The 24,181-nt window shown below is 47.2% G+C and overlaps 1 protein-coding gene across 8 annotated transcripts in view; it reads right to left on the bottom strand.

The window, feature by feature from the left end:
* The window catches only part of CCDC171 (coiled-coil domain containing 171), a 982,183-nt gene that overhangs the window by 842,734 nt on the left and 115,268 nt on the right, over positions 1-24,181 (bottom strand). For all 8 annotated transcript variants that reach the window (XR_003857717.1, XM_029608527.1, XM_029608555.1 and 5 more), the window contains exon 8: positions 3,105-3,265. Coding sequence is in view for 7 of the 8 variants with exons in the window: in XM_029608527.1 (XP_029464387.1) it covers positions 3,105-3,265 (161 nt within the window). In the remaining variant the exon portion in view is untranslated. The remainder of the gene's footprint in view (positions 1-3,104; positions 3,266-24,181) is intronic.

Below are 24,181 nucleotides of genomic sequence, written 5' to 3'. Positions count from 1 at the left end.
AGCATCAGACAGTGCAGTAGGATCAGCAGTGTTGCATCACATCCAACTTAAATAATGGCTGTCCACAAACTTTAGGTTGCTTATAACATCCACAAATGTTACACTACAGCAAGCAACCTTCAGCTTGGGACTCCCAGACAGCATGGCTAAACAACCAACAAGAAGTGAACTTCACAATCTGGGTAAACAAATAAGCGAGGGGGTAGCTTGCTTATTACAGCAGTTACTACCCTAAACCAATTAAGCCTGATACATCACTTTGAATACATATACAGCACTGCTCTTTACTTCAACAGTAGGGGAAAATGTGGAAAACAGGTTTTACATTCAGACAACATCCAACAAGGCATTGATCTGTGTAGTCTGGGTAACCAAGCATCGGGGCAACTTGCTTGATGCGATGATACTACCCTTAACCATTAAGCCTTATGCTCACCTTTGATGCAACTCCAACATTACTCTCTGCATCAATGACAGGGGATGGCAGGAATTTTGAATCAAACAGTTACCAACAAGGGCCCTGAACTTGGTGGTTGATGAAACCGATAAGTATGGGAAAATAATGAAACAGATAAGTATGGGAAAGTAAGTGTGGGAGCTTGCTGGGCAGACTGGATGGGCCAACTGGCCTTTTTCTCCGTCATTTCTATGTTTATCATCAAAAGAAAAAGCAAGTTTGCTTACCAAAAACAGTGTTTTCCGTAGACAGCAGGATAATTTTGCCATGCACCCCCCCCCCCCCACCTCCCTGAACAGCCGTAGATTACCGTTGCATATCTGCTTAATAATCAACAGAGGAGAACGCTCGATTCATGCAGGAAGGAGCTGCACAGCCACAGACGAAAGACTTTTCAAGCTTAGCGAGAAAGCTCTGTCCTGTGACGACTGGATGTCACCCAGATGGCATGGCTAAATCATCCTTCTATCTACAGAAAATACCATTTACGGTAAGCAAACTTGCTTTTATTCTGGTGTTGCAAAAATCTGGAGGCCCTTTTTGGAGTATGCTACTGAATATGAACTGGATCTAGGTTAGAGATTATTTACCTTGGATTCCTTTTGTCATGGCTTAATTTCTGTATTTGTTTTACCTTTTGTCTGTATTGTTTAATGCATAATACGGACTTATTGATGGATTTGCTTATTTTGGGGGAAGGGGGCTTCTTTACTGATTTTTTTCTCCTTGGTTTAGTCAGTTTTGGATTACTGCACTGCGCTAGGGATGGCCTTCTTATAATTGGTATGACTATTAAGGTTTTTACTTGGTTTGTATTATTTTTCTCAGTTTCAATAATTGTATTAAAAAACTGAAAAACAATAATCATTAAAATGGCTAGATGAAAATTTTAACAACAACCTCACAGCATCTTCCCATTTCTCTTTCATTTCTTTTCAATCCTTCCCACTTCTAGCCTCTTTTCCCTTCCTCTTTCTCCCCAGCATCTCTCTGCTTCCTGGCATTTCCCCTCCCCCCTCACTCAAGTTTCTTACCTATTATTTTCCTCTTCCCCCAGCATCTTCCTTCATCCATCAACCCACCCAGTGTCCCCTTCACTCTTCTCCCTTCTTCCCACCTCAGCAGTTGCTCCAGTGTTAGCTTTGGTCTTCCTTCCCAATGGCACTTCTGGGACTCTTCCCCCCCCACCCCCAACCAACCTTCACCACAGTGACTATTCCAGCCTCCCTTCTCAGTAGCAGCCTTGGCCTACCTCCTCTGGTACAACTCAAGTGGTGACTGACTTTGGCAGTGGATCTGGATCCACTCCCCCACTGACAACTTCCTTCTTCCTCATATAGGAGTAGATTTTATAATTCTACACGTGCGCAAACAAAAGTACGCCTTATTTTATAAGATACGCGCGTAGCTGTGTGTATCTTGTAAAATCCGGGGTCGGCGCACGCAAAGGGGTGCACATTTGTGCAACTTGCGCGCGCCAAGCCCTGTGCGTACTACCCGTTCCCTCTAACCCCTCCCCCCTGCACCTTCCCCTCCCTTCCCCTACCTAACCCACCCTCCCGGCCCTATCTAGACTCCCCCCTACCTTTATCTGAAAAGTTACTACTGCCTCCGGGCAGTAGTAACTTACGCGTGCCGGCGCAGCAGGCCCCGACACTCGGCCACGCCCCCGGACCGCCCACACACCACCGAACACGCCCCTGATCCGAAACCACGCCCCCGGCCACCCCTTTTTACAAGCCCCGAGACCTGCGCGCGGGGGGGGTTTAAAAGGGTTACGTGCGTACCTTATGCACGTAACCCTTTTAAAATCCGGCCCATAGTGTAGGGAAAACTGCTGTAGCTGTAGCATACATCTGCATGCTGTTCCCACACTTTTTAGCTCTGTATACAGTCCAAGCCCAGTTCCTGTGCATGCCCCCCCATCAGTCTTCTAGGAGAGATGCTGAAAAGCATTACAGGTTAGCCATTATGTTTTTGAAATGTGGGTGAAAAATCAATTTAAACTAATTTTCACCTTTGCAAATTGCCAAAAATTTATCATCAATGAAAATCAGTTTAAACTAAAAATGAAAGACCCTAGTCATATGCTATGTTTCTGTGATAAAAAAAAATTATGCATAGAAAACCTTCATCTCCAGCTCTGTAATGTAATCAAGTTGTGAAAATGTTTAATGCACACATTAATGCATCCAAAATCACCATTTCATAGCATAGTCTTGTCAATAATTATACATCTGAAAAAAATTGTACAAGCACTACTTGAGACATTACTATACCTTTGCCAATGTACCTATTCATATTATTACACAGACATATCACTCAGATTGCAGTTTCAGACAATTAAAGTGAACTTCTTTTATCATCTTTATAATTATACCCCATCTTTTTAGCTCAAACAGATTACCCAAACATCTTACAACGTTAATATAACATTCAAATTCAAAACACACAAATACATCAAATACAATTCATGTGTCTTCAATAACAAAAATATTGCATTATTATAAATATAAAAAATACTAAAACAAAATCAGATATCACTTAGCTATGCTGCCCTCCTTACTCACTGTGAACTGAAGCAACTGAGTCAATAAGGTTGCACAATAAATTATGCAAATTAATATACAACAAGGTAGCAACTTACTTCTTTAGTTTTGAACTAGTCTCATCGGCTCGGGTTTTCTCTCGCTCATAAGCATGTTCCACTTCTCTGAATTGATGCTTTAACAAATCCATATGAGATGCAACTTCTGCATGGCTGGCCGTTTCTACTTGTAAACTTCCTTCAAGGTCTCGAATCCGTAACTATCATATGAGAGAGAGAGAGAGAGGTTTCTCATTTTTCTGCTGAAAGTCAAACGTCATCTGATAAATAATTTAACAACTCAGACAGTAAGACCACCACCTTGGTCAACAGAAAGATCTATAAGTAGGTGTAGTCAGATAACAGAATCACTTACTGTACCTTTATAACTGGTGTTGTGAATAGACAGTAGGATTAAAGGTCACACAAGGTGGGTGGCATCACCACACAGCAACCTGTACGGAGGGTGATCAACTACTGACTGGAATAGTCTAAAATATTTTGCATACATTCAGTTGCCCTGCCCCCAAAAGCCTTCAGCTAAGCTCCTTCAATCTATAAAAAAACTGTAGTTTACAGAAAGAACACAGAAGACAGGACATGTGTTACTGTTAATCCTGCTGTCCATGGAGAACAGTGTCAGGTAACCAACTCTGTTTTCTCCATGGACAAGCAGGACAAACTGTCACACATGTGGGGACTCTCAAGCACAGGAATATGTTCATATACCTTCCTTCCCTTTACACAAAACCACACGCAAAGAGATTTTTTTTATTTTATATTTATTGAATTTTAAATAATTTCCAAGAACTCTTGAAATTTTACATTGATAACAAATACAATGCAAAACTTATTTCACAAAACTCCACACATAAAAGAATGATGGAAAATTCTGTTCCCTACAGAGGGATCCAGGGACCACTCGTGGGGATGAAAAGTCCGGCTGAGACGGTCCACCATCACATTCTTTGTGCCTGCCAGGTAGTGGCTCGCAGTAGTATGGAATGCGACAGAGCCCAGGCCCAGATCTGCGCTGTCTCCTGGCAGAGCAGGTAAGAGCCTGTGCCCCCTTGTTTGTTTAGATACCACATGGCTACCTAGTTGTCTGTCTGAATCAAGACTATCTTGTTGGATAGGCAATCCTGGAATGCGAAGAGGGCATACCGTATCACCCGGAGTTCCAGAAAATTGATCTGGTGGTCTGCTTCGGCCTTGGTCCACATTCCCTGTGTTTGAAGTCCGCCAACATGGGCTCCCCAGCCTAGGCTGGAGGCATCTGTGGTCAACATTATTTGAGATTCTGGTGGTTGGAAGGGTAGTCCCTTGCATAAATTGGACTCCCGTACCCACCAAGCCAGGGATTGTCGAAGCTGGCTGGTTATCTGGATGACCTCTGACTGGGACCACTGGGATCTCAGGGTCCATTGCGTCATTCTCATGGCAAGACAAGCCATTGGGGTGACATGGACTGTGGATGCCATATGTCCCAGCAAGGTTAGGAGTAGACAAGCCGAGGCTGTCTGACGACATTGGATTGCACTGGCCATGTTGGATAGTGTCTTTGTGCATTCCTTAGGGAGGAACGCTCTGGCCATGGTGGTGTTTAGGTCTGCTCCGACGAAAGATAGCTGGCATGATGGAGTCAGATGGGATTTCGGGTAATTTATCAGAAACCCCAACGACTGGAGCAGCTATATGGTAAGATGGAGGGAGTGGAGTGCTCCTTCTCTGGATGGACTTCTGAGGAGCCAATCGTCCAGCTATGGGTAGACATGGATGTTTTCACGTCTCAACTGTGCCGCCATGACTGCCAGACACTTTGTGAACACTTGGGGTGCTGAGGCAAGGCCAAATGGTAGTACTTTGTACTGAAAGTGTTTGTGTCCCACTACAAATCGCAGGTATTTGCGATGAGGAAGAAAGATTGCTATATGGGTGTAAGCATCTTAAAGATCTAGAGAAGAGAGCCAGTCTCTTTGCTGCAGAAGCAGGAGCATGGTACCCAAGGAAACCATTCTGAACCACTCCTTGCAGAGGAATTTGTTTAAGGCTCGGAGGTCCATGATAGGACGTATGCCGCCAGTTTTTTCAGGATTAGAAATTATCGAGAGTAGAATTCTCTTCCCCGCTGCATCCGGGGAACCGGTTCTAAGGCTCTGGACTGCAGTAGGGTAGAGAACTCTGCCTCGAGGAGTACTGTGTGGGATCGCTGAGACACCACGCCGGAGCGGGCAGGGAGTCTGGGGGCACAGTAAGAAAGTTGAGATGATAACTGTGGGTTATGATAGACAGCACCCATCAGTCGGTGGTGACTGAGTGCCATTTGTTGGTGAAGTGGCACAGGCAGGCTCCCACCGGTAAACTGGTTGGGGGGGTACAAGGGAGGTTGACTTCTGCTCTCTAGATAAGAGTCAAAATCCCGCTGCAGGTCCAGTCTGGGGGGCTAGCTGCGTTCTAGGAGTTCTAGGGGTTCTGTGCTGACGAGGTTGGCCTCTATGAGAAGGCCGGGCTGTCCGAGCATGGGATGCAGGAAGGTAATACCTGCATGGCCTATAAATTTGTTTCCTGGTGTCCCTTCACAGGCCCCTTTGGGATGCAGTAGGGGTATCTGAGGTGGCAGTAGACAGTTGGTGCAGGGTTTTGTGATGATCCTTGAGCTGCGCCACTGCTTCTTGGATCTTGTCTCCAAACAAATTGTCTCCTGTACAGGGGAGATCAGCCAATTTGTCCTGCATCTCTGGGCGGAGGTCAGAGGCTTTAAGCCAAGCCCAGCTCCTGGCACTAATTCCAGCTGCTGAGACTCTAGATGCAGTTTCAAAAGCATCATACGCTGCTCTGACCTCATGCTTTCCAGCCTCTAATCCTTTTTGCAGGATGGAGGTCAAGCCCTCCAGGAATTGTTCAGGCAGGGTCTCCGAGAATTCCTGGACTTGCTTCTAGAGATTCCTATTATATTGGGTCATGTAAAGCTGATAGGCCGCTATATGAGCCAATAGAATTGACCCTTAGAACACCCTGCGGCCTAAGGCATCCAACGCCTTTTGCTCCTTTTCAGGTGAGGCAGAGGAGTGAGGGCGGGACCTTTTGGCTTTCGTTTGAGCTGATTCTACCACTACAGATTGGTAAGGTAATTGGCTTTTCTGAAAACCTGGGGCTTGCTATACCAGGTATGTGGCATTAGTCTTTCTATTAACTGGAGGCACAGTTCCTGGGTGCTCACAGAGGTGGTATAAGAGGTCTAAAAGAATCTCGTGCACAGAAATTGCCATCACCTTCTTTGGAGCGTCCACAAATTGTAGGACTTCCAACATTTTGTGCCTTGCGTCCTCCTCCATTTCCAATTGGAATGGGATAGTTTCAGACATCTCCTTAACAAAACTAGCGAAGGAGAGGTCTTCTGGTGGTGAACGGCACCTTTCCTCCGTGGGCGAAGGCTTGGAAAGAAGCTCCTCAGAAGCTTGTGAGAAGTGTTCGGATGAAGCACCGTCCCATGGGTCATAGGGAGGCTCTCCTTCACCCATCGGACCTCCAGATGGAGGGAGAAACCCAAACCCAAGAGGGTGGGAAGGTGGTGCGGATGAACGGTGAGGCCCTAAAACACCAGTATCAAAGCCGGCGGTGCCGGCACCGATGGCACTAGTGCCAATGATGGGCGTCAATGGACTAAGGCCTGAAGGCTCCGGCATCGGTGGTTCTTGAGGAGATGGGCCTGCATCTTTTTCTTCCGAAGATACCGGTAGGGACTGGCAGTTGGCTCGGTGGCAAGGTACCCGATAGAGTGGGTATCGATGGCAAGGCACTGATGAGAGGGTCTAAGCGCTCGAGGAGTGGAGCCAGCATCTAAGGCGCCGGTTCCAGCGGTGGCATGGGAGCCAACACCGGTGGCGACTGGAAGCCTCTAAGAGCATTTAGAGCTGCCTCTTGGATCATCTGGTCCAATTCTTCCCGAAAGGCTGTCATGGATGGCATGGCGCCTGGGATAGGAGGCAGGGTAGGCTTCACTGGAGCATCCAGAGGGGTATCGGTGGGGAAAACCTTGGGCTCCCGGTTCCAGAGAAGGATGGGGGCTCCTCTCCCCAGGCCCTCTTCGGAGGCAGCTCGGTGAAGGTCAATGCCACTCCAGTGTCAGTGCCGGCACCAGACCGCGATTCCCGTCAGTGCCAATGTCGATGTTTCCCTCGGTGCTCGGCCCAGTCCTTCTCTGGCGCCGAGGATAATGATTCAGAGGTTTTGGAATGGGTCAGTGATGGACGGACACCCGCTCCTTTGTCTTTATGAGGCGTCGATGGAGAGGGGCCTGAAGAAGATGGGTCCCCTCGACTTGGCGCGGCCTTACCTGAGGTTGATGGAGATGAGCGCTTGGAGGCAAACAAGTTCTCCATCTTCTCTAGTCGGGTGCACCGGCCTTTGGGGGTCATCTGTGCGCAACGTGGACACCGACGGACGTCGTGGGAAGCCCCGAGGCATAGTACACAAACTTCATGTGGGTCCGCTTTGGACATAGTCCTCGGACACTCGGGGCACTTGCGGAAACCAGTCTCCATATTGAAAAAGATGGGCGGTGCACGGTTGGTGGCTGTTGGGCACCAAAAAGTACATGGGAACAGAATGCAAAAACGCGCAATAACTTACCAATGATGGAGGAGTTCAGTGCGTGATAGGGGACTCCGGTGACAGGAGGAACGGTGAAGAAAAACTTAGAATTTTCCATGAGAAAAAGTGTGAGAGAAATCTCTCAAAGCTCCTAGACTCGCAAGGCAACTGCTGCGTGGAAATAAAGAGACTGAAGGGGGACCCCGTGTGCTCACAGGTTTAATGGCCTGGAATGCCCTTCCGGAGGAAGTGGTGAAGACCAGAACTGTGAAGGACTCAAAGGGGCGTGGGATAAACACTGTGGATCCATAAAGTCAAGAGGCCGCTAATGAAGAGTAGGTGACTTGCCAGAACGATGGCTACTGCCTGGAGACAATACCCTTATTCAATAAACATACACATGGTTACTGTGACCCCAACATCACTCTAAGCTTCAACAGCAAGAGGAAATGTGGAAAAAATGAGTTGCACTCACAAAGATGGGAGTAGCTGGCTTGTTACGGCGGTTACTACCCCAAACCAAATAAGCCTGATACTTCACTTTCAATGCATATCCAGCATAGTTCTCTGCTTCAACGGCAGGGGAGAAGAAAAACTGTTACTTCACACATCCAGCAGAGCTCTCTGCTTCAACGGCAGGGGAGAAGAAAAAAGGGTTCGCACTCACAAAGCGGGGAGTAGCTGGCTTGTTACGGCGGTTACTACCCCAAACCAAATGTGCCTGATACTTCACTCTCGATGCATATCCAGCATGGCTATCTGCTTCAACGGCATGGGAGAAAGACTGATACATCACGAATTTCCAGCATAGCTCTCTGCTTCAACGGCAGGGGAAAAGAAAAACTGATACTTCACGCATATCCAGCATAGCTTCAACGGCAGGGGAGAAGAAAAAAGGATTCGCACTCACAAAGCGGGGAGTAGCTGGCTTGTTACGGCGGTTACTACCCCAAACCAAATGTGCCTGATACTTCACTCTCGATGCATATCCAGCATAGCTCTCTGCTTCAACGGCAGGGGAGAAGAAAAACTGATACTTCACGCATATCCAGCATAGCTCCCTGCTTCAACGGCAGGGGAGAAGAAAAACAACCAATAAGGGCTGTATAACATAGTCTGGGTAAAAACAAATAAGCATGGGTGTAGCTTGCTTATTGCGGCGGTTACTACCCCTGCTACCCCTAACTAATCAAGCTAGATATTTCACTTGGATGCAGCTCCATCACCGCTCTCTACATTAATGGTGGGGATGGAAGGGAAATAGAACTAAGAGCCAAGAGAAACAGATAAGTATGAGAGAAAAAATGTGTGAAGCTTGCTGGGCAGACTGGATGGGCCGTTTGGTCTTCTTCTGCCGTCATTTCTATGTTTCATTTCATTCATTTCTATATTTGGGCATGCTCAGTGTGCCAGACAAAGTTCTAGAAATTTTGACAAAAGTGTTCCATGACAGGGCTCCATCTGATGATGTCACCCATCTGTGAGGACTACCATCCTGCTTGTCCTGGGAGAACTGGTATGTGACAGGCTGGTCAGGGGGATGACCAGTATGTGACAGAGAGAGACTGGTCAAGGTGGTGACTGATGTGGGTGAGAGAGAGAGACTGGTCGATAGGGATGAATGATATGTGAGAGAGAGACTGTTCAGGAGGGAGGTGACCAGTGTGTGAAAGACTGTTCAGGGGAAAGGTGACTGGAGAAAAAGAGAAAGAGAGACTGACTGGTCATGTTATCTATTGGCCTTGAGTTTGAGGGGTGTGCCATCTCATCCTCGCCTCATGTTACCTTGAGCCACAGAGCACAGACAGTCATGTTGGTCCAACTGCTTTCCACCCCTGAGGAGGTAGAGAAGAGTAAGCAGCATGGGTAAATTCCAAACCTGAGTGTTTTCCCACTCCTCCAAAGTTGAGGAAAGGGGCCTGATTTAGGTCCTAACGAAGAGGACTGTAAGGACAAAGCTTCAGCAGATGCTTTTGGTGTGTGCTACTGGCCTCCAAGGGAAAGGATTAGGAGAGCTGCTGGAGAGGTTAAATAAAGGTGGCTTTTTAAAGTTTATTGTTCTTGATTGACTGCTGTTTTAATTATTGGGAATTATGTGATGTGTCACCTGTTTTGAAACATTTATTCTGTCTATTAGCATAGTTTTACAATTTTATATTTCTTGATTTTATTGTTTGATGATGGATAAGGAATGTATAAATAGAAATGTGCAAACAAAAACTGAATTGGAAACAGCAAGAAGACATACTCTGTATGAGTTGCAACAAAAAGCAAAATTGCTTACCTTGTAATAGGTGTTATCCCAGGACAGCAGGATGTAGTCCTCACATATGGGTGACATCAGTAATGGAGCCCTATACGGAAAAACTTCTGTCAAAGTTTCTAGAAAATTTTGACTGGCACAGTGTGCCCACTGAGCATGCTCAGCATGCCATGATATTCCTGGCCACAGGGGTCTCCCTTCAGTCTTTTTTGTAGCAATATGCGTTAGCCAAAAATAAAATAATAAAACGTATCGGACCCAACTCCACGGGGTGGCGGATGGGTTTCGTGAGGACTACATCCTGCTGTCCTGGGATAACACCTATTACAAGGTAAGCAATTTTGCTTTATCCCAAGACAAGCAGGATGCTAGTCCTCACATATGGGTGATTAGCAAGCTACAGGCTGAGTCATTCTTGTATGGGACCAACAGCGTACAACTTGTGCAACAGGCACAACAACTGGCGTACTGTTGGAAAAAATGAGGCAGCCTGAAATCACGAAAGGTTGGATGCGGAAGGAGTTGGGATTATGCTGGAAACAAGTTCTTTAAGACAGATCGTCCATAGGCTGAATCTTGTCGTCCTTCCTTGTCGAGACAGTAGTGAGCCGCAAAGGTGTGAAGGGAACTCCATGTTGCGGCTTTACATATGTCAGATATTGGCACTGAACGATAGTGTACTACTGATGTTGACATTGCTCTTACTGAATGTGCCTTTACTCGCCCTTGGAGAGGAAGGCCTGCCTTCTCATAGCAAAACTTTATGCAATCTGCTAGCCAATTGGATAGAGTATGCTTACCCACTGCTTTACCCGGTTTGTTTGGATCATAGGAAACAAAAAGTTGATTGGATTTCCTTTGAACTGTAGTGCGGTTTAAGTAAAAAGATAGAGCACGTTTACAGTCCAAGGTATGTAAGGCCTGTTCTCCTGGGTGAGAATGAGGCCTTGGAAAGAATGTGGGTAAAACTATGGATTGGTTCAAGTGGAATTCCGTAACTACCTTGGGTAGGAATTTTGGATGTGTACGGAGAACTACTCTGTCATGTAGGAATTTTGTATAGGGTGAGTACGTGACAAGTGCTTGTAACTCACTAACCCTTCTAGCTGATGTAATGGCTATGAGGAAGATAGTCTTCCATGTGAGAAATTTAAGATCACAGGAATTCATGGGTTCAAATGGAGAACGCATGAGCCTTGTTAAGACCAGATTAAGGTCCCATTCTGTGACAGGTGTCCAAATTGGTGGTTTAATGTGAGTTAAACCTCTCATAAATCTACTGACAAGAGGTTGTGATGATATAGGTGCATCTCCCATCTTATTGTGATAAGCTGAGATTGCACTTAAATGTACTCTGACAGATGAAGTCTTGAGACCAGAGTCTGAAAATGGTATAAGTAGTCTAGTAAAGAAGTAGTGGGGCAGGTGAAAGGATCAATACTTTTTTGGCTGCACCACAAAGTAAACCTTTTCCATTTCGAAGAATAGTTCTTTCTTGTTGAAGGTTTACGTGAAGCTATAAGCACTTGAGATACATTGGTTGGAAGATTGAGTGGTTGCAAAATTAAGCTTTCAACATTCATGCTGTCAGGGATAGGGACTGAAGGTTGGGATGGCGCAACCGCCCCTAATCCTGAGTTATGAGAGTGGGAGCTACTCCCAGACGAATTGGATCCTTGACCGAGAGATCGAGGAGTATTGGAAACCATACTTGTCGAGGCCAATATGGGGCTATGAGAATCATGGTTCCCCTGTCCTATTGTAGCTTCACTAGAGTTTTGGTTATAAGCGGTATCGGAGGATACGCGTATAGTATGCCTGAGTTCCAAGGCAAGCAAAGGCGTCCTTGGCTGGTTGGTGGTTCTGTTTGTGTAGAGAACAGAAATTGTCCACTTTGTGATTGAGGTGTGATGCAAAGAGGTCTATTGTTGGATGGCCCCAATGTTGAAAGATCCTGGTCGCTACTGAGGAATCCGGGGACCATTCGTGTGGTTGGAATTGACGACTGAGTCGATCTGCCACTACGTTGTGGATTCCTGCCAGATAAGTGGCCCGGAGGAACATTGAGTGGTTCAGGGCCCAGTCCCAAATCTGTGCAGCTTCCTGTCAGAGGAGATACGAGCCCATACCTCCTTGTTTGTTGATGTACCACATGGCTACTGTGTTGTCCTTTTGGATCAGAACAGTCTTATGGGAAAGGCAGTCCTTGAACGCATGTAGCGCATAACGTATAGCTCGAAGCTCTAGGAAGTTTATCTGAAATGTAGCTTCGAGGCTTGTCCAAGCACCTTGGGTCTGTAAATGGCCGATATGTGCTCCCCAGCCTGAGGTGGATGCATCTGTATTTAACGTTACTTGTGCAGCTGGTTGTTGAAAGGGCAGGCCCCTTGAGCAAGTTGTCTATGTTCGTCCACCATAGGAGCGAAGACTGTAGCTACTGCGTTATGTGAATCGGGTAAGACATTGGTTGAATGGCTTGTATCCATTGGCTTTTGAGTGTCCATTGAGTGAATCTCTTGGCTAATCTGGCCATAGGTGTGATGTGGACTGTGGAGGCCATGTGCCCCAATAGGGTGAGATATTGATGCGCTGTTATTCGTGTGCTCCTTTGTAGAGAACCTGCTAAAGAAACTAGTCGTGTCTGTGCACGGTCCTTTGGAAGAAAAGCCTTTGCCGTTGTGGTGTTTAATTCTTCTCTGATGAATTGCAACAGGTGAGACGGCGTACAGTGGGACTTCCGGTAATTGATAAGAAATCCCAAGGAGTGGAGCAGATTTATTGTGAGTTTAAGAGAATCGAGAGCTCCTTGTCTGGTTGGGCTCCTTATCAGCCAATCGTCCAGATAAGGAAATACGTGCACGCCCTGTTTGTGCAAGTAGGCTGCTGCAACTGCTAGACATTTTGTGAACACCCGAGGTGCTGAGGCAAGGCCGAATGGTAGAACTTTGTATTGATAATGTTGAGTACCCACTAGGAAACAAAGGTACTTTCGATGAGGAGGGAATATGGGAATGTGAGCATAAGCATCTTGAATATCCAGAGAACAGAGCCAATCTCCTGTTTGAAATAGAGGTAACAGGGTTCCTAGAGACACCATTCTGAATTTTTCTTTTCTTAAGAATTTGTTGAGATTTCTGAGAACTAGAATGGGACGTAGACCTCCTGTTTTCTTTGGAATGAGGAAATAACGGGAGTAGAATCCTCTGCCCCGCTGAGACCGGGGAACTGGTTCCACGGCCCTGGCGCTCAGAAGGGTGGATAATTCTGTTTGTAGAAGTGTGGACTGGTTGTTTGCTGTCCAAAACGCAGTGGGAAGAGTGTCGTTTGGTACAGTGAGAAAATCCAAGTGGTACCCTTGAGTTATAATGGAGAGTACCCATTGGTCCGTGGTGATGGATGACCAATTGTGGTGAAAAAATGTTATCCGTCCCCCTACTGGTAATTCTGGTATTGGATTGAGAGATAGACTGCTGTTCCCTGGATACGGTTCAAAACCCCGAAGTGGATGCTGTCTGAGGAGGGGGTTGAGGCCTGGTTGCTCTTGACTGCCTGGGCTGTGACAGTTGAGCTGGCCTAGAGGAGCGACCATGGGCAGGAGGAGGATAGTAACACCTTGGTCTATAATATGGGCATTTTGTTTCTTTTCTGGGCAGTCTCCTTGATGCTTGAGACTCTTGAGGCACAGCGGACAGTTGTTTGAGAGTCTCCAAATTCTCTTGAAAAAGGGAAACAACTTCCTTCACTTTGTCTCCAAACAAGTTGCCTCCCAAGCAAGGGAGATCAGCCAGTTTGTCCTGTATCTTGGGCCTCAGATCAAATGCTTTGAGCCAGGCCCATCTTCGAGCACTGATTCCGGTAGCTGACATTCTAGATGCAGTTTCGAAAGAGTCGTATGCTGCACGGACCTCATGTTTGCCCACTTCAAGGCCTTTGTGAATTAAGGATGAGAAAGACTCCTGAAACTGTTGAGGGAGAGATTCGAAGAGGTCTTGTACCTGCTTCCATTGGTTTCGTTGGTATTGGGTAATATATAATTGGTAGGCCGCAATCCAGGAAACCAACATAGACCCTTGAAAAACGTTTCTGCCAATGTTGCCCAGGAATCTGTTATCCTTGCCTGGTGGAGTAGAAGAGTGAGTCTTCACTCTTTTTGATTTCTTTTGCGCTGACTCAACTACCACTGAATGGTGAGGTAGCTGGGTCTTATGGAAACCAGGAGTGTGCTGGACTAAATACGTCGCATCAGTCCTTTTGTTGACCGGAGTGATGGAACAGGGATGCTCCCATGATCTTTGTAAAAGTTCAGTAAGGACCTCATGCACTGGAATGGCTAAGGCCTCCTTAGGTGGATCCACAAATTGGAGTACTTCTAGGGTCTTTTGTCTGGCATCTTCTTAGGTTGTAATTGAAAGGGTATGGTATCAGCCTCTCTTTCACAAAACTTGAGAAGGAGAGGTCTTCCGGAGGATATTTTCTTCTTTCCTCTGGAGGAGATGGTTCAGAAAGAATTTCCTCTGAGGAGGTATCAGTGTCTGTATCTTGCCAGGTATCCGGGGTATGAGACCCAAGAGGTGTCAAAGGTCTAACTTCTTTTGGCATCGATGGATGTTCCGTCGGTTTTGATGGAAAAGACGGTGATACTGGGTGGCAGCGTGGAATCCCTGATGGACCCGGGATTGGCTCTGGGATCGGTGGTTCTTCCTCAATTGGCGCTGGTACCGGTTTCTCCAGTGGTTTTGATGGAATGGCACCGATAAGGGTGTCTAGTTTTGCCATTAATGGTGCCAAAAAAAGATAGAGCTGGCACTGGCATCGATGGTATCATTGGTGGATGCGCCGGTGGTGGCATCGATGGTGTCGGATGCACGGTAATATAATCGGAGGTGGCGTCGATGGAACCGGTGGAACTGACGATGGCAATGCCGATGGCGCTGGCCTCGATGGATGAGTCGGAGCTGGCATCGTATCGAGGAGCGCATCCTGTACTGCGCGGCAGATATATCCGTCCAGTTCCTTTTACAGTAGAAAATGTATGGGAACAGCTAAAGAATCTGAAAGTGGACAAAGCCATGGGGCCTGATGGGATTCATCCAAGGATACTGAGGGAGCTCAGAGATGTGCTGGCAGGTCCGCTGTGTGACCTGTTCAATAGATCCCTAGAAACGGGAGGGGTGCCGAGAGATTGGAGAAGAGCGGTGGTGGTCCCGCTTCACAAGAGTGGGAACAGAGAGGAGGCTGGTAACTACAGACCGGTTAGCCTCACTTCGGTGGTGGGAAAAGTAATGGAGTCACTGTTGAAAGAGAGAATTGTGAGCTATCTACAATCTGGAGAATTGCTGGACCAGAGGCAGCATGGATTCACCAGGGGAAGATCCTGTCAGACAAATCTGATCGACTTTTTTGACTGGGTAACCAAGAAATTGGATCAAGGAAGAGCGCTCAATGTCATCTACTTGGATTTCAGCAAAGTTTTTGATACGGTTCCGCACAGGAGACTGGTGAATAAAACGAGAAGCTTAGGAGTGAGTGCCGAGGTGGTGGCCTGGATTGCAAACTGGTTGACGGACAGAAGACAATGTGTGATGGTAAATGGAACTTTCTCTGAAGAGAGAGCGGTTTTAAGCGGTGTACCGCAAGGATCGGTGTTGGGACCGGTCCTGTTCAATATCTTTGTGAGCGACATTGCGGACGGGATAGAAGATAAGATTTGTCTTTTTGCAGACGACACTAAGATCTGCAACAAAGTGGACACGCCGGAAGGAGTGGAGAGAATGAGACAGGATTTAAGGAAACTGGAAGAGTGGTCGAAGATATGGCAGCTGAGATTCAATGCCAAGAAGTGCAAAGTCATGCATATGGGGAGTGGAAATCTGAATGAACTGTATTCGATGGGGGTGGGGGGAAAGGCTGATGTGCACGGAGCAGGAGAGAAACCTTGGGGTTATAGTGTCTAATGATATGAAGTCTGCGAAACAATGCGACAAGGCGATAGCAAAAGCCAGAAGAATGCTGGGCTGCATAGAGAGAGGAATATCGAGTAAGAAAAGGGAAGTGATTATCCCCTTGTACAGGTCCTTGGTGAGGCCTCACCTGGAGTACTGTGTTCAGTTCTGGAAACCTTATCTACAAAGAGACAGAGACAAGATGGAAGCAGTACAGAGAAGGGCGACCAGAAAGGTGGAGGGTCTTCATCAAATGACATACGAGGAGAGATTGAAGAATCTAAATATGTACACCCTGGAGGAAAGGAGGAGCAGGGGTGATATGATTCAGACTTTCAGATACTTGAAAGGCTTTAACGATCCTAAGACAACAACAAACCTTTTCCATCAGAAAAAAATCAGCAGAACCAGAGGTCACGAGCTGAGGATCCAGGGAGGAAGACTAAGAACCAATGTCAGGAAGTATTTCTTCACAGAGAGAGTGGTGGATGCCTGGAATGCCCTTCCGGAGGAAGTGGTGAAGACAAAAACTGTGAAGGACTTCAAAGGGGCATGGGATAAACACTGTGGATCCATCAAGTCTAGAGGACGTGAATAAAGAGGGGGTGGCTCGCATACAGAATGCTGAACAAGCAGCAGCCCTCAAGATAGAAGGGCTCAAAATAGAAGAACAACAGGAAGCCGCTGCTGCCACAGCCGCCGCCGAAGTGCACAGAAAGGCTGAGCTAGAGATCGCCTCAGACCTACTGCAGTAAAAGGGAGAAGCAGCAGCCTTTGAAGCCCTAATTAGAGGTCTTGTTGTGGGGGGGGGGGGGGGAGGAAGCAGTTGTCACAGCCACGAAAAGTAGCAGACGCAGGGATCAATAACCGGGGCCCGCAAGCCCAAAGGTGGAAGGAGGCGGCAGAACACTGCATGGAGTGGCAGTAGTCACAGAGGCATTCACGGAGCGGGATGCCAGTGGTCGGTGTTCCACCTTCACGGAGCAGAAGGATGGAGGGCTGCCATCTCCTAAAAAAAAAAAAAAAAAACCAGGGGTGGGTAAGAGTATGTAAAATTACCAGTGAGGTCATAGGCTATAGGTATTGCCAATTATTAGGCTTGTTCAATTTGTTGTTTGTTAATGTGGCTAGCGGAAATGAAGGCTACTACCTGGACATAATACCCTTGTGCGGTGTACATACACACGGTTGATGAGACTCCATCATTGCTCTGGGTTTCAGCGGCAAGAGGTAATGTGGAAGAAAAAAAAAAATTTGTATTCACAGGGAAGCGAGGTGTAGCTGGGCAGATACTTTACTTTCAATGCATGTCCAGCGTAGCTCTTTGCTTCAACGGCAGGGGTGATAGTCTAATACTTCTCGTTCAACGCATAGCTCTCTGCTTCCTCAGCAGGGGGAGTGAGGAAGGGAGGATCTGTATGTGGATTGCATAGTCTGGGTGGACAGGGGCAGGGGTGTGGCCTGCTTGTTGCGGCGGTTGCTACCCCTAATTGAGCTGGATATTCGCTTGGATGCAGTTCCAGCGCTCTCTACATTGATGGTGGGGGGAGGGGAAATAGAACTAGAGAGTACCGGAAGCCAAGCGTAACAAGTATGAGCGAGAGAAAAAAAAGAAAAAAAGTACATAGCTTGCTGGGCAGACTGGATGGGCCGTTTGATCTTCTTCTGCCGTCATTTCTATGTTTCTATGTTCCACACGCATAGCTGGTGAAACCAGAGCAGCTATGGGGGAAGGCAGCGAAGGCGATACCGGTACCTCCACAGGGCCCTGTGGGGGTATGGTTCCCGGCACCAATATCGGTGGGGATCGCATCGGTGTAGAAGGCCTCGGTGAAACATCCAGTCCCCGAGGTTTCTTCGGTGCTGATCCCGAGTCTCTCGATGAACTACCGGATATCGGGTCGGTGTCTGATTCGTGTGACCACCAATGTCGATGCCGATGTTTTTGTTTACCTTCGGTGGTTGACATTGAGCGCATGGAGGACCTTGACGGAGTCGGTGATGGTCTATCTCCCGCTTCGTCCGGTTTTTTCTTTTTAAGGAGAACTTTACAAGTCGCTCCAGCTAGAGATGACTGCGTTGATGTTGACGTGGATGGCATCAGTTGTAATCGGAAAACATGCTCCATTTTTTCCATCTGGAGTTTTCTGCCTTTCGGCGTCATCTCGGCACACTTAGTACATGTTAAAACATCGTGTTTTTCGCCGAGGCAAATAGCACACTCTAAGTGTAGATCCGTAATGGACATTGTGCGGGAGCAAGCCGGGCATTTTTTAAAACCCAAGGCCATGGCAAAGTCAGACAGCTGTCGACGACTTGCAGACGAAATAAACGGTACGGGATCGTATGGTACCGAGAGAAAAACTTTCCGCGTACGGTGAAAACGGGAGACCCCTGCGGTTCTATAGTTTTTTGAATAATTTTCTTAAATTTTTTTATGTGGTGAAATCACCTCATAGGACTCCAAATAACCGCGAGGTTAACGGCTCCGCAGAAAAAAGAAGACTGAAGGGAGACCCCTGTGGCCAGGAATATCATGGCATGCTGAGCATGCTCAGTGGGCACACTGTGCCAGTCAAAAGTTTCTAGAAACTTTGACAGAAGTTTTTCCGTATAGGGCTCCATTACCGATGTCACCCATATGTGAGGACTAGCATCCTGCTTGTCCTGGAATAAACTAACTTTATGGTCACTTTATTTTTATTTTCTGAGAGTCTGTGTTCTGCATTTGTGACAGAGCTAAGGGTATTCTGCTATCTTGCAGTTTCTGTGTAGGTCTCTATAGCAGCCTGGTTTGCTCTGTTTTTGTAACAGGAGGTGTATTGGTGTTTAGGGCCTGGTTTAATATTTGCAGTGTTGACTTTTCATAGGTAGGGTTGTTACTGTTTGAATGCGTTCCATAATACGGGTGTGTGGATTACTTTGTGTGCAGTATTGTAGATCTTAGGAGTATGTTAAGTGTTTGTTGCGCTGCAATGGTGGAGAGCGCTAGGGGGCGCTCCCAATTGCGGGACAAGTGGTGTGTGCCCCTGCAGTGAGATGAACCTCGTCTGGGAATGGAGTTCTGAAGAGACAAAGACTCGGAACTGAAGTTAGGAAATACGATTTGGCACTTGGAACTGAAGACGAGGACTTGGACATTGAAGAGACGGAGGCAAGAGCAAGGAGCTCTGAGGGCCCGGACACAGTTCAGGGGAGAGCTTGGAGCTAGGTACCCAGAGATGGAACTCTGAGCCACAACACTGAGGTGGGTCTCACAACTTCACTGTCCCTTTAAGAAGGGGAGAGAGGCGCAGCCTCACCCCTTAGGAGGAGCAGGAAAAGGAAGCAGGACCCTGGATAGCAGCATCCCTGCCGCTGCCATGCAGGAACTGGAGCAGGAGGAAGCTGGGCCTCGGGCAGGCCCCAAAGTATGAGGCAGCCTCCCTGCCACTGAGGAAGCAGGTGGGGGGCGGCTACAGCCGTGGGAAGACAACAGGGATGAAGGCCCCTTCAGACCGCAGAGTGGTGAGGGTGTCAGCAGCTCCAGCCATGAAGAAGGAGCTGCCTCCAGGCCGCAAAGAGGCAAGCAGAGGCCGCGGCTCCTGCCACAATGAAGGCCCAGCGTCGGCAGCGTCCAACCGCAGGAGGTAAGAGGCGGTTCATGGCAACAGTGCTATCACCATGATTTCTTACTTCTCCTCAGACTACCTCTCTCGAATGATTTGGGAAGGGGCTCAACACAGTATGGAAGAATCTCAAATCAGTGTTTCAATAGTGGTAAATACATGTGAATCAATGCAAGCTTTGTTTCGAAGTTTTGAATATTTAATTTCCTCCTTTATTTCTGTTACTGTTATTCGTTTTTTTATATTCATATAGATTTCTTAAGTTCAGCCATGGATAAATTTCTAATTAAAAAGAAAGCCAGACTTGAGAAACCAAAAGTGAGTAGCACAATTTCCCTGAAAGTGATTATTAGTGTTGACGTGAACATCTCAGTTAGTGATGCTGTCAGATATCAAATCAAAAACCGGCAGAGCACATTATCGTAAATACAATGAGGAGTATTTAAAATCTGGCTTTATATGGACCAGAAAAGAAGACAATCCCAAACCACAGTGTCTTGTGTGTGGCATGAATTTGTCAAATTAATACTTGGTTCTGCAGCAGCGGAAGACATTTCAAAGGTGCCCTTGTCAAACGACATAATCCATCAAAGAATCATCGACATGTCTGAGGATATTGAAAATGTTAATCTAAAATTGCAGGCAAAAAAAATGTTTGCCTTACAATTAGATGAAAGCACTGATGTCAATGGCAAAGCTCAGTTAATCTCCTTTGTAAGGTTTGTAGAAGGGTCTCAAATTATTGAGCAATTTTTGTTTTGTCGAGAACTAGAGACAAGAACAATTGGTGCTGATATTTATGATGCAGTAAATATCTATTTTCAAAAAAACCAATCTGCTTTGGAATTATTGTTTGTGTTTGCTCTGATGGTACAGCAGCTATGACAGGAAATCAAAGGATTTCTCAGCCTCACAAAGAAAGAAAACCCCACTTTGAATACAACACACTTTTTTACATCAGGAAGTGTTTATGGTGAAAAGCACAGATAGGCAAATTGGGAGAGGTTCTTATAACTCATTGATCAACTACATAAAAAGTAACCCAGTGAATGAGCATGAGCCAGCGGGGAAGGTGTATGTGGAACCCTTAGCTCCGAGACCCGTCTCCTGATCCGAGCCCATCCCCAGCCTCTAACTACTTGGCGTTCTCTACAATTACTCCCTGCTCTCCTACATCACTGTCGGTGTCTCCTAGGCGGTAAATCATGGCGACTCAAACGATCCGAAAGGATAAAGAGCGAGAGAGGCCTAAAGGAACGGACCCGCCATCTTCGCCGGATCGCACGCCGCCCGGCCAGCCGCTGCCAGGTATCGATTTAGAGCACATAAAGACAGCGGTGGCGGCCGCGCTTGGCCCTGAACTTAAGGCGATAGCCGAGCAAATCGCGGACCTTAAACAATCTCTGCAGGGCTTTGAACCTCGTATGGTCGAATTAGAATCGAGGGTGTCGGAGGCGCACGACGACCTGGTGACTGCCCGCAACGATATCGCCGCTCTCAAGACCTCTCTTTCACAGCAGGCCCAAAAACTCGAGGACCTTGAAAATAGGTCGCGCCGCTCGAATCTCCGCCTGATCGGGTTGCCGGAGTCGATCACGGACATAGACTTACCCTCCTACGTAGAAAAATGGTTGACGGAACAGCTGTCCCTACCCCTGACGAATGGACCGTTGCGCGTGGAGCGCGCTCATCGATTAGGCCAGAGGCAGAGGGAGGCCACGCGGCCGCGGCCTGTAATTGTCAAACTTTTGAATTACGCACATAAAATTGATATTCTTCGTGCACTCAGGGGAGGTCGCAGCCTTCAACTGGAGGGACGGAAAATCTTACTATTCCAGGACTTTTCGGCCGGGGTTTCCCTACAAAGGCGTGCTATGGCTCCCCACTGTTCAAACCTGATCAACATGGGCCTCAGGGCGACTATCATCTACCCTGCACGATTGCGAGTGACCACAGCTGAGGGGTCCCAGTGGTTTGAGACGCCTGCACAGGCGCAGGCCTTCGTGGAAGAACGCAGGCCGAGCAACGTTGCGCCTCCATGAGTCCGTGAGGTGGAGCTGAAATAGTCGGGAGACGAAGAGCCAGGAGTTACAGTGGGCCATATCACCGCAAGCCGTTTTTCAGTATCTTTTTATTTTTTCTCTTCTCTTTCTTTTCTCTTTTTTATTTTTTTTATATCCCCGAGTCAGCATCACCCTCCGTTTTTTTTATCTAGCAGACTCAGCTTTGAACAAGGCGGGCTGGGCGATTCGATTTTTTTTTTTTTGTTTTGTTTTTGTTTTTCTTTGTTTGTTTTCTTCTTTTCCTGACAAGGACTATGGGCCCCTAGATGCCGCGTATTTGGCTGTCTGGTGTTTGGCTTTCATTGGCGGTCCAGCAGACGGACAAGGATCCTGTCACGTTTGGCAGCTACCTCTTGTACTGAAATTTATTTTCTTGTTTGTTGGCTGTTTGGTACCTCAGAAAGCTCTGTTGCTTAGCTGTGGGTGTGTAATTTTTTTTGCTGCCGAGTTTGGCGCATTAGTATTGTGGGACTGCAAAGTTTTTTTTTTGACGAAGGACACTGTTGTTTACCCACTGGACTTCATGTTTTAGGCTTATGGTTAAGTGTTCTTGTATGTAATACACTAGAGGGACTCCATTACGTGGACCCTTGGTTATTATTTTGCTTGTGCCGATTTCTACATATCTTCTTTCTCTTTCCCTTTTCTCTTTTTTTTTTTTTTTTTCTCTTCTCTCTGTTACATGTGCGGACTGTTGGGGTTGGGATGTCTCCCTGTAGAATTTTGTGGTCCTCATTGCATTACAAGAGTAGGATGTGTCACGTCAGAGCTAAATAGAATGCCAAGAATTAGCATAGTGGAACTATTGGCTGGTGGGGGTGGGGGAGGAAGGCGGGGGGGGGGAGGGGTGCGGGATACCCACGCGCCGGTGAAGGGGGGGCTGCGTGATCTCTTAACACAGCACCCTGTGGGATTTCCGCTATGGTTGTTGTGTTCTCACTTGGGACAGGTTGGGATAGGGGATGGGGTGGGGGGGATAGGGTGGGGTCGGGGTTGGCAGGGGGGACGGGAGGGAGGGGATATTCCTCTGTTTGGACTTCTTATTGGTCCAGTTTAGGCCATAGGTTTGGTTCCTTTGCTATGTTGTTCCGTGGCAAAATGCTCCACGTCTGGACTCCAGCTGGGGGAGTTCAGATATGCTCAAAAGTATTACCTCTGCGAGAAATGCTTCGCTTAAACATGTATCTCTAGTACTCTTACCCGAGTAATCTCATGGAATGTCGGGGGGATACATTCCCCCATTAAACGCACCAAGATCTTGACACATTTGAAGAGGAAGGAGGCGATGGTTGGATTTCTTCAAGAAACCCACCTCAATGATGCCGAACATCTTAAGTTATGCCGCAACTGGGTGGGACAGGTGGCCTATGCATCGGCGACCTCCAGATCAGCCGGGGTGGCGATTATGTTTCATAAAAGTCTGCCGATTACCATCCACAAGGAAATTAAAGACCCGGAGGGTCGCTATCTTATAGTGGTGGCTGAACTTTTTCACCGTCAGATTGTATTTTGTAATCTCTATGCCCCTAATACATATAGTGCCCTATTTTTCCAGAAGCTCTATGAGTGTCTGTTACCATACTTGGCTGACATTCTCATTGTCGGGGGTGATTTTAATACAATTAGGGACCCCAAGGTGGATACCTCCCAAGCGGGACGTCGAGAGTATGGTATGGGGAAGGGCCCTAGGCTGCTAGAATCTACACTCCATTTGGTGGACGTTTGGCGGCAGTTAAATCCAGAGGTCAAAGAATTTACTCATCTATCTAGAGCTCATGCCACTTATGCCCGTATCGATTACCTTATGCTTAGTGGTCATGCCTTCCCTCTGGTGGCGGAGGCGGGAATAGAAACTATTCTGATCTCAGATCACGCTCCAGTCTGGGTGGACCTGCAGCTTGCGCCTCATAGCGCTGGCGCTAGGTCATGGCGATTTCCGTACTACCTGGCAGACGATCCAGCTTTCCAGAAATACTTGCTGGAACGTTGGTCGGACTATGCTACCCTGAATAGGGCACATATGGATAACCCATCTTTATTTTGGTACACGGCAAAGGCGGTGATACGGGGGGACATCATTTCCTACGTGGCCCATCGTAAGAAGTCAATCAATGCTCAAATTATACAACTTAATAATCAATTACGGCGGGCGAAACGCCAGCTTCTGCGGAGTAATACGGCGCCCTTCCGGGATCAATATCACTCTATACAATGCACTTTGAATACCGTCTTGCACTCTCGTGCAAAAAAAAGTGTCTTATACCATCAATATCAGCTATATCGATATGGCAATAAGGCTGGGAAAATGATGTCTCACCTGATCCGCTCTGCCAGGGGAACCCGACATGTGGCGGGCCTAAAAAACGAGTTTGGCCAGATTGAAACCAGTACTCAGACCATATTACGTCTCTTTCGGCGGTATTTTGGGGAATTGTACAGTGCGGGGGAATGGTCGGAGGGTAACTGTAAACAGTTCTGCGATTCCTTGCCAATTCCCGAGCTAACTCCTGCGCACCAGCAGTTGCTCAATGCTCCGATCACTGAGCTAGAAATTAAAGGGGTAATTCTCCATTCTAAACGGCTGAAGGCGCCTGGCCCGGATGGGTACACGGCTGAGTTCTATAGATGCCTGATTGATCAGATCAGTGCCCCGCTGGGGGCCCTTTTT

Source organism: Rhinatrema bivittatum, chromosome 1 (assembly GCF_901001135.1).
Source record: "Rhinatrema bivittatum chromosome 1, aRhiBiv1.1, whole genome shotgun sequence".
NCBI lineage: Eukaryota > Metazoa > Chordata > Amphibia > Gymnophiona > Rhinatrematidae > Rhinatrema > Rhinatrema bivittatum.
This window is presented reverse-complemented; position numbering and strand designations above follow the sequence as displayed.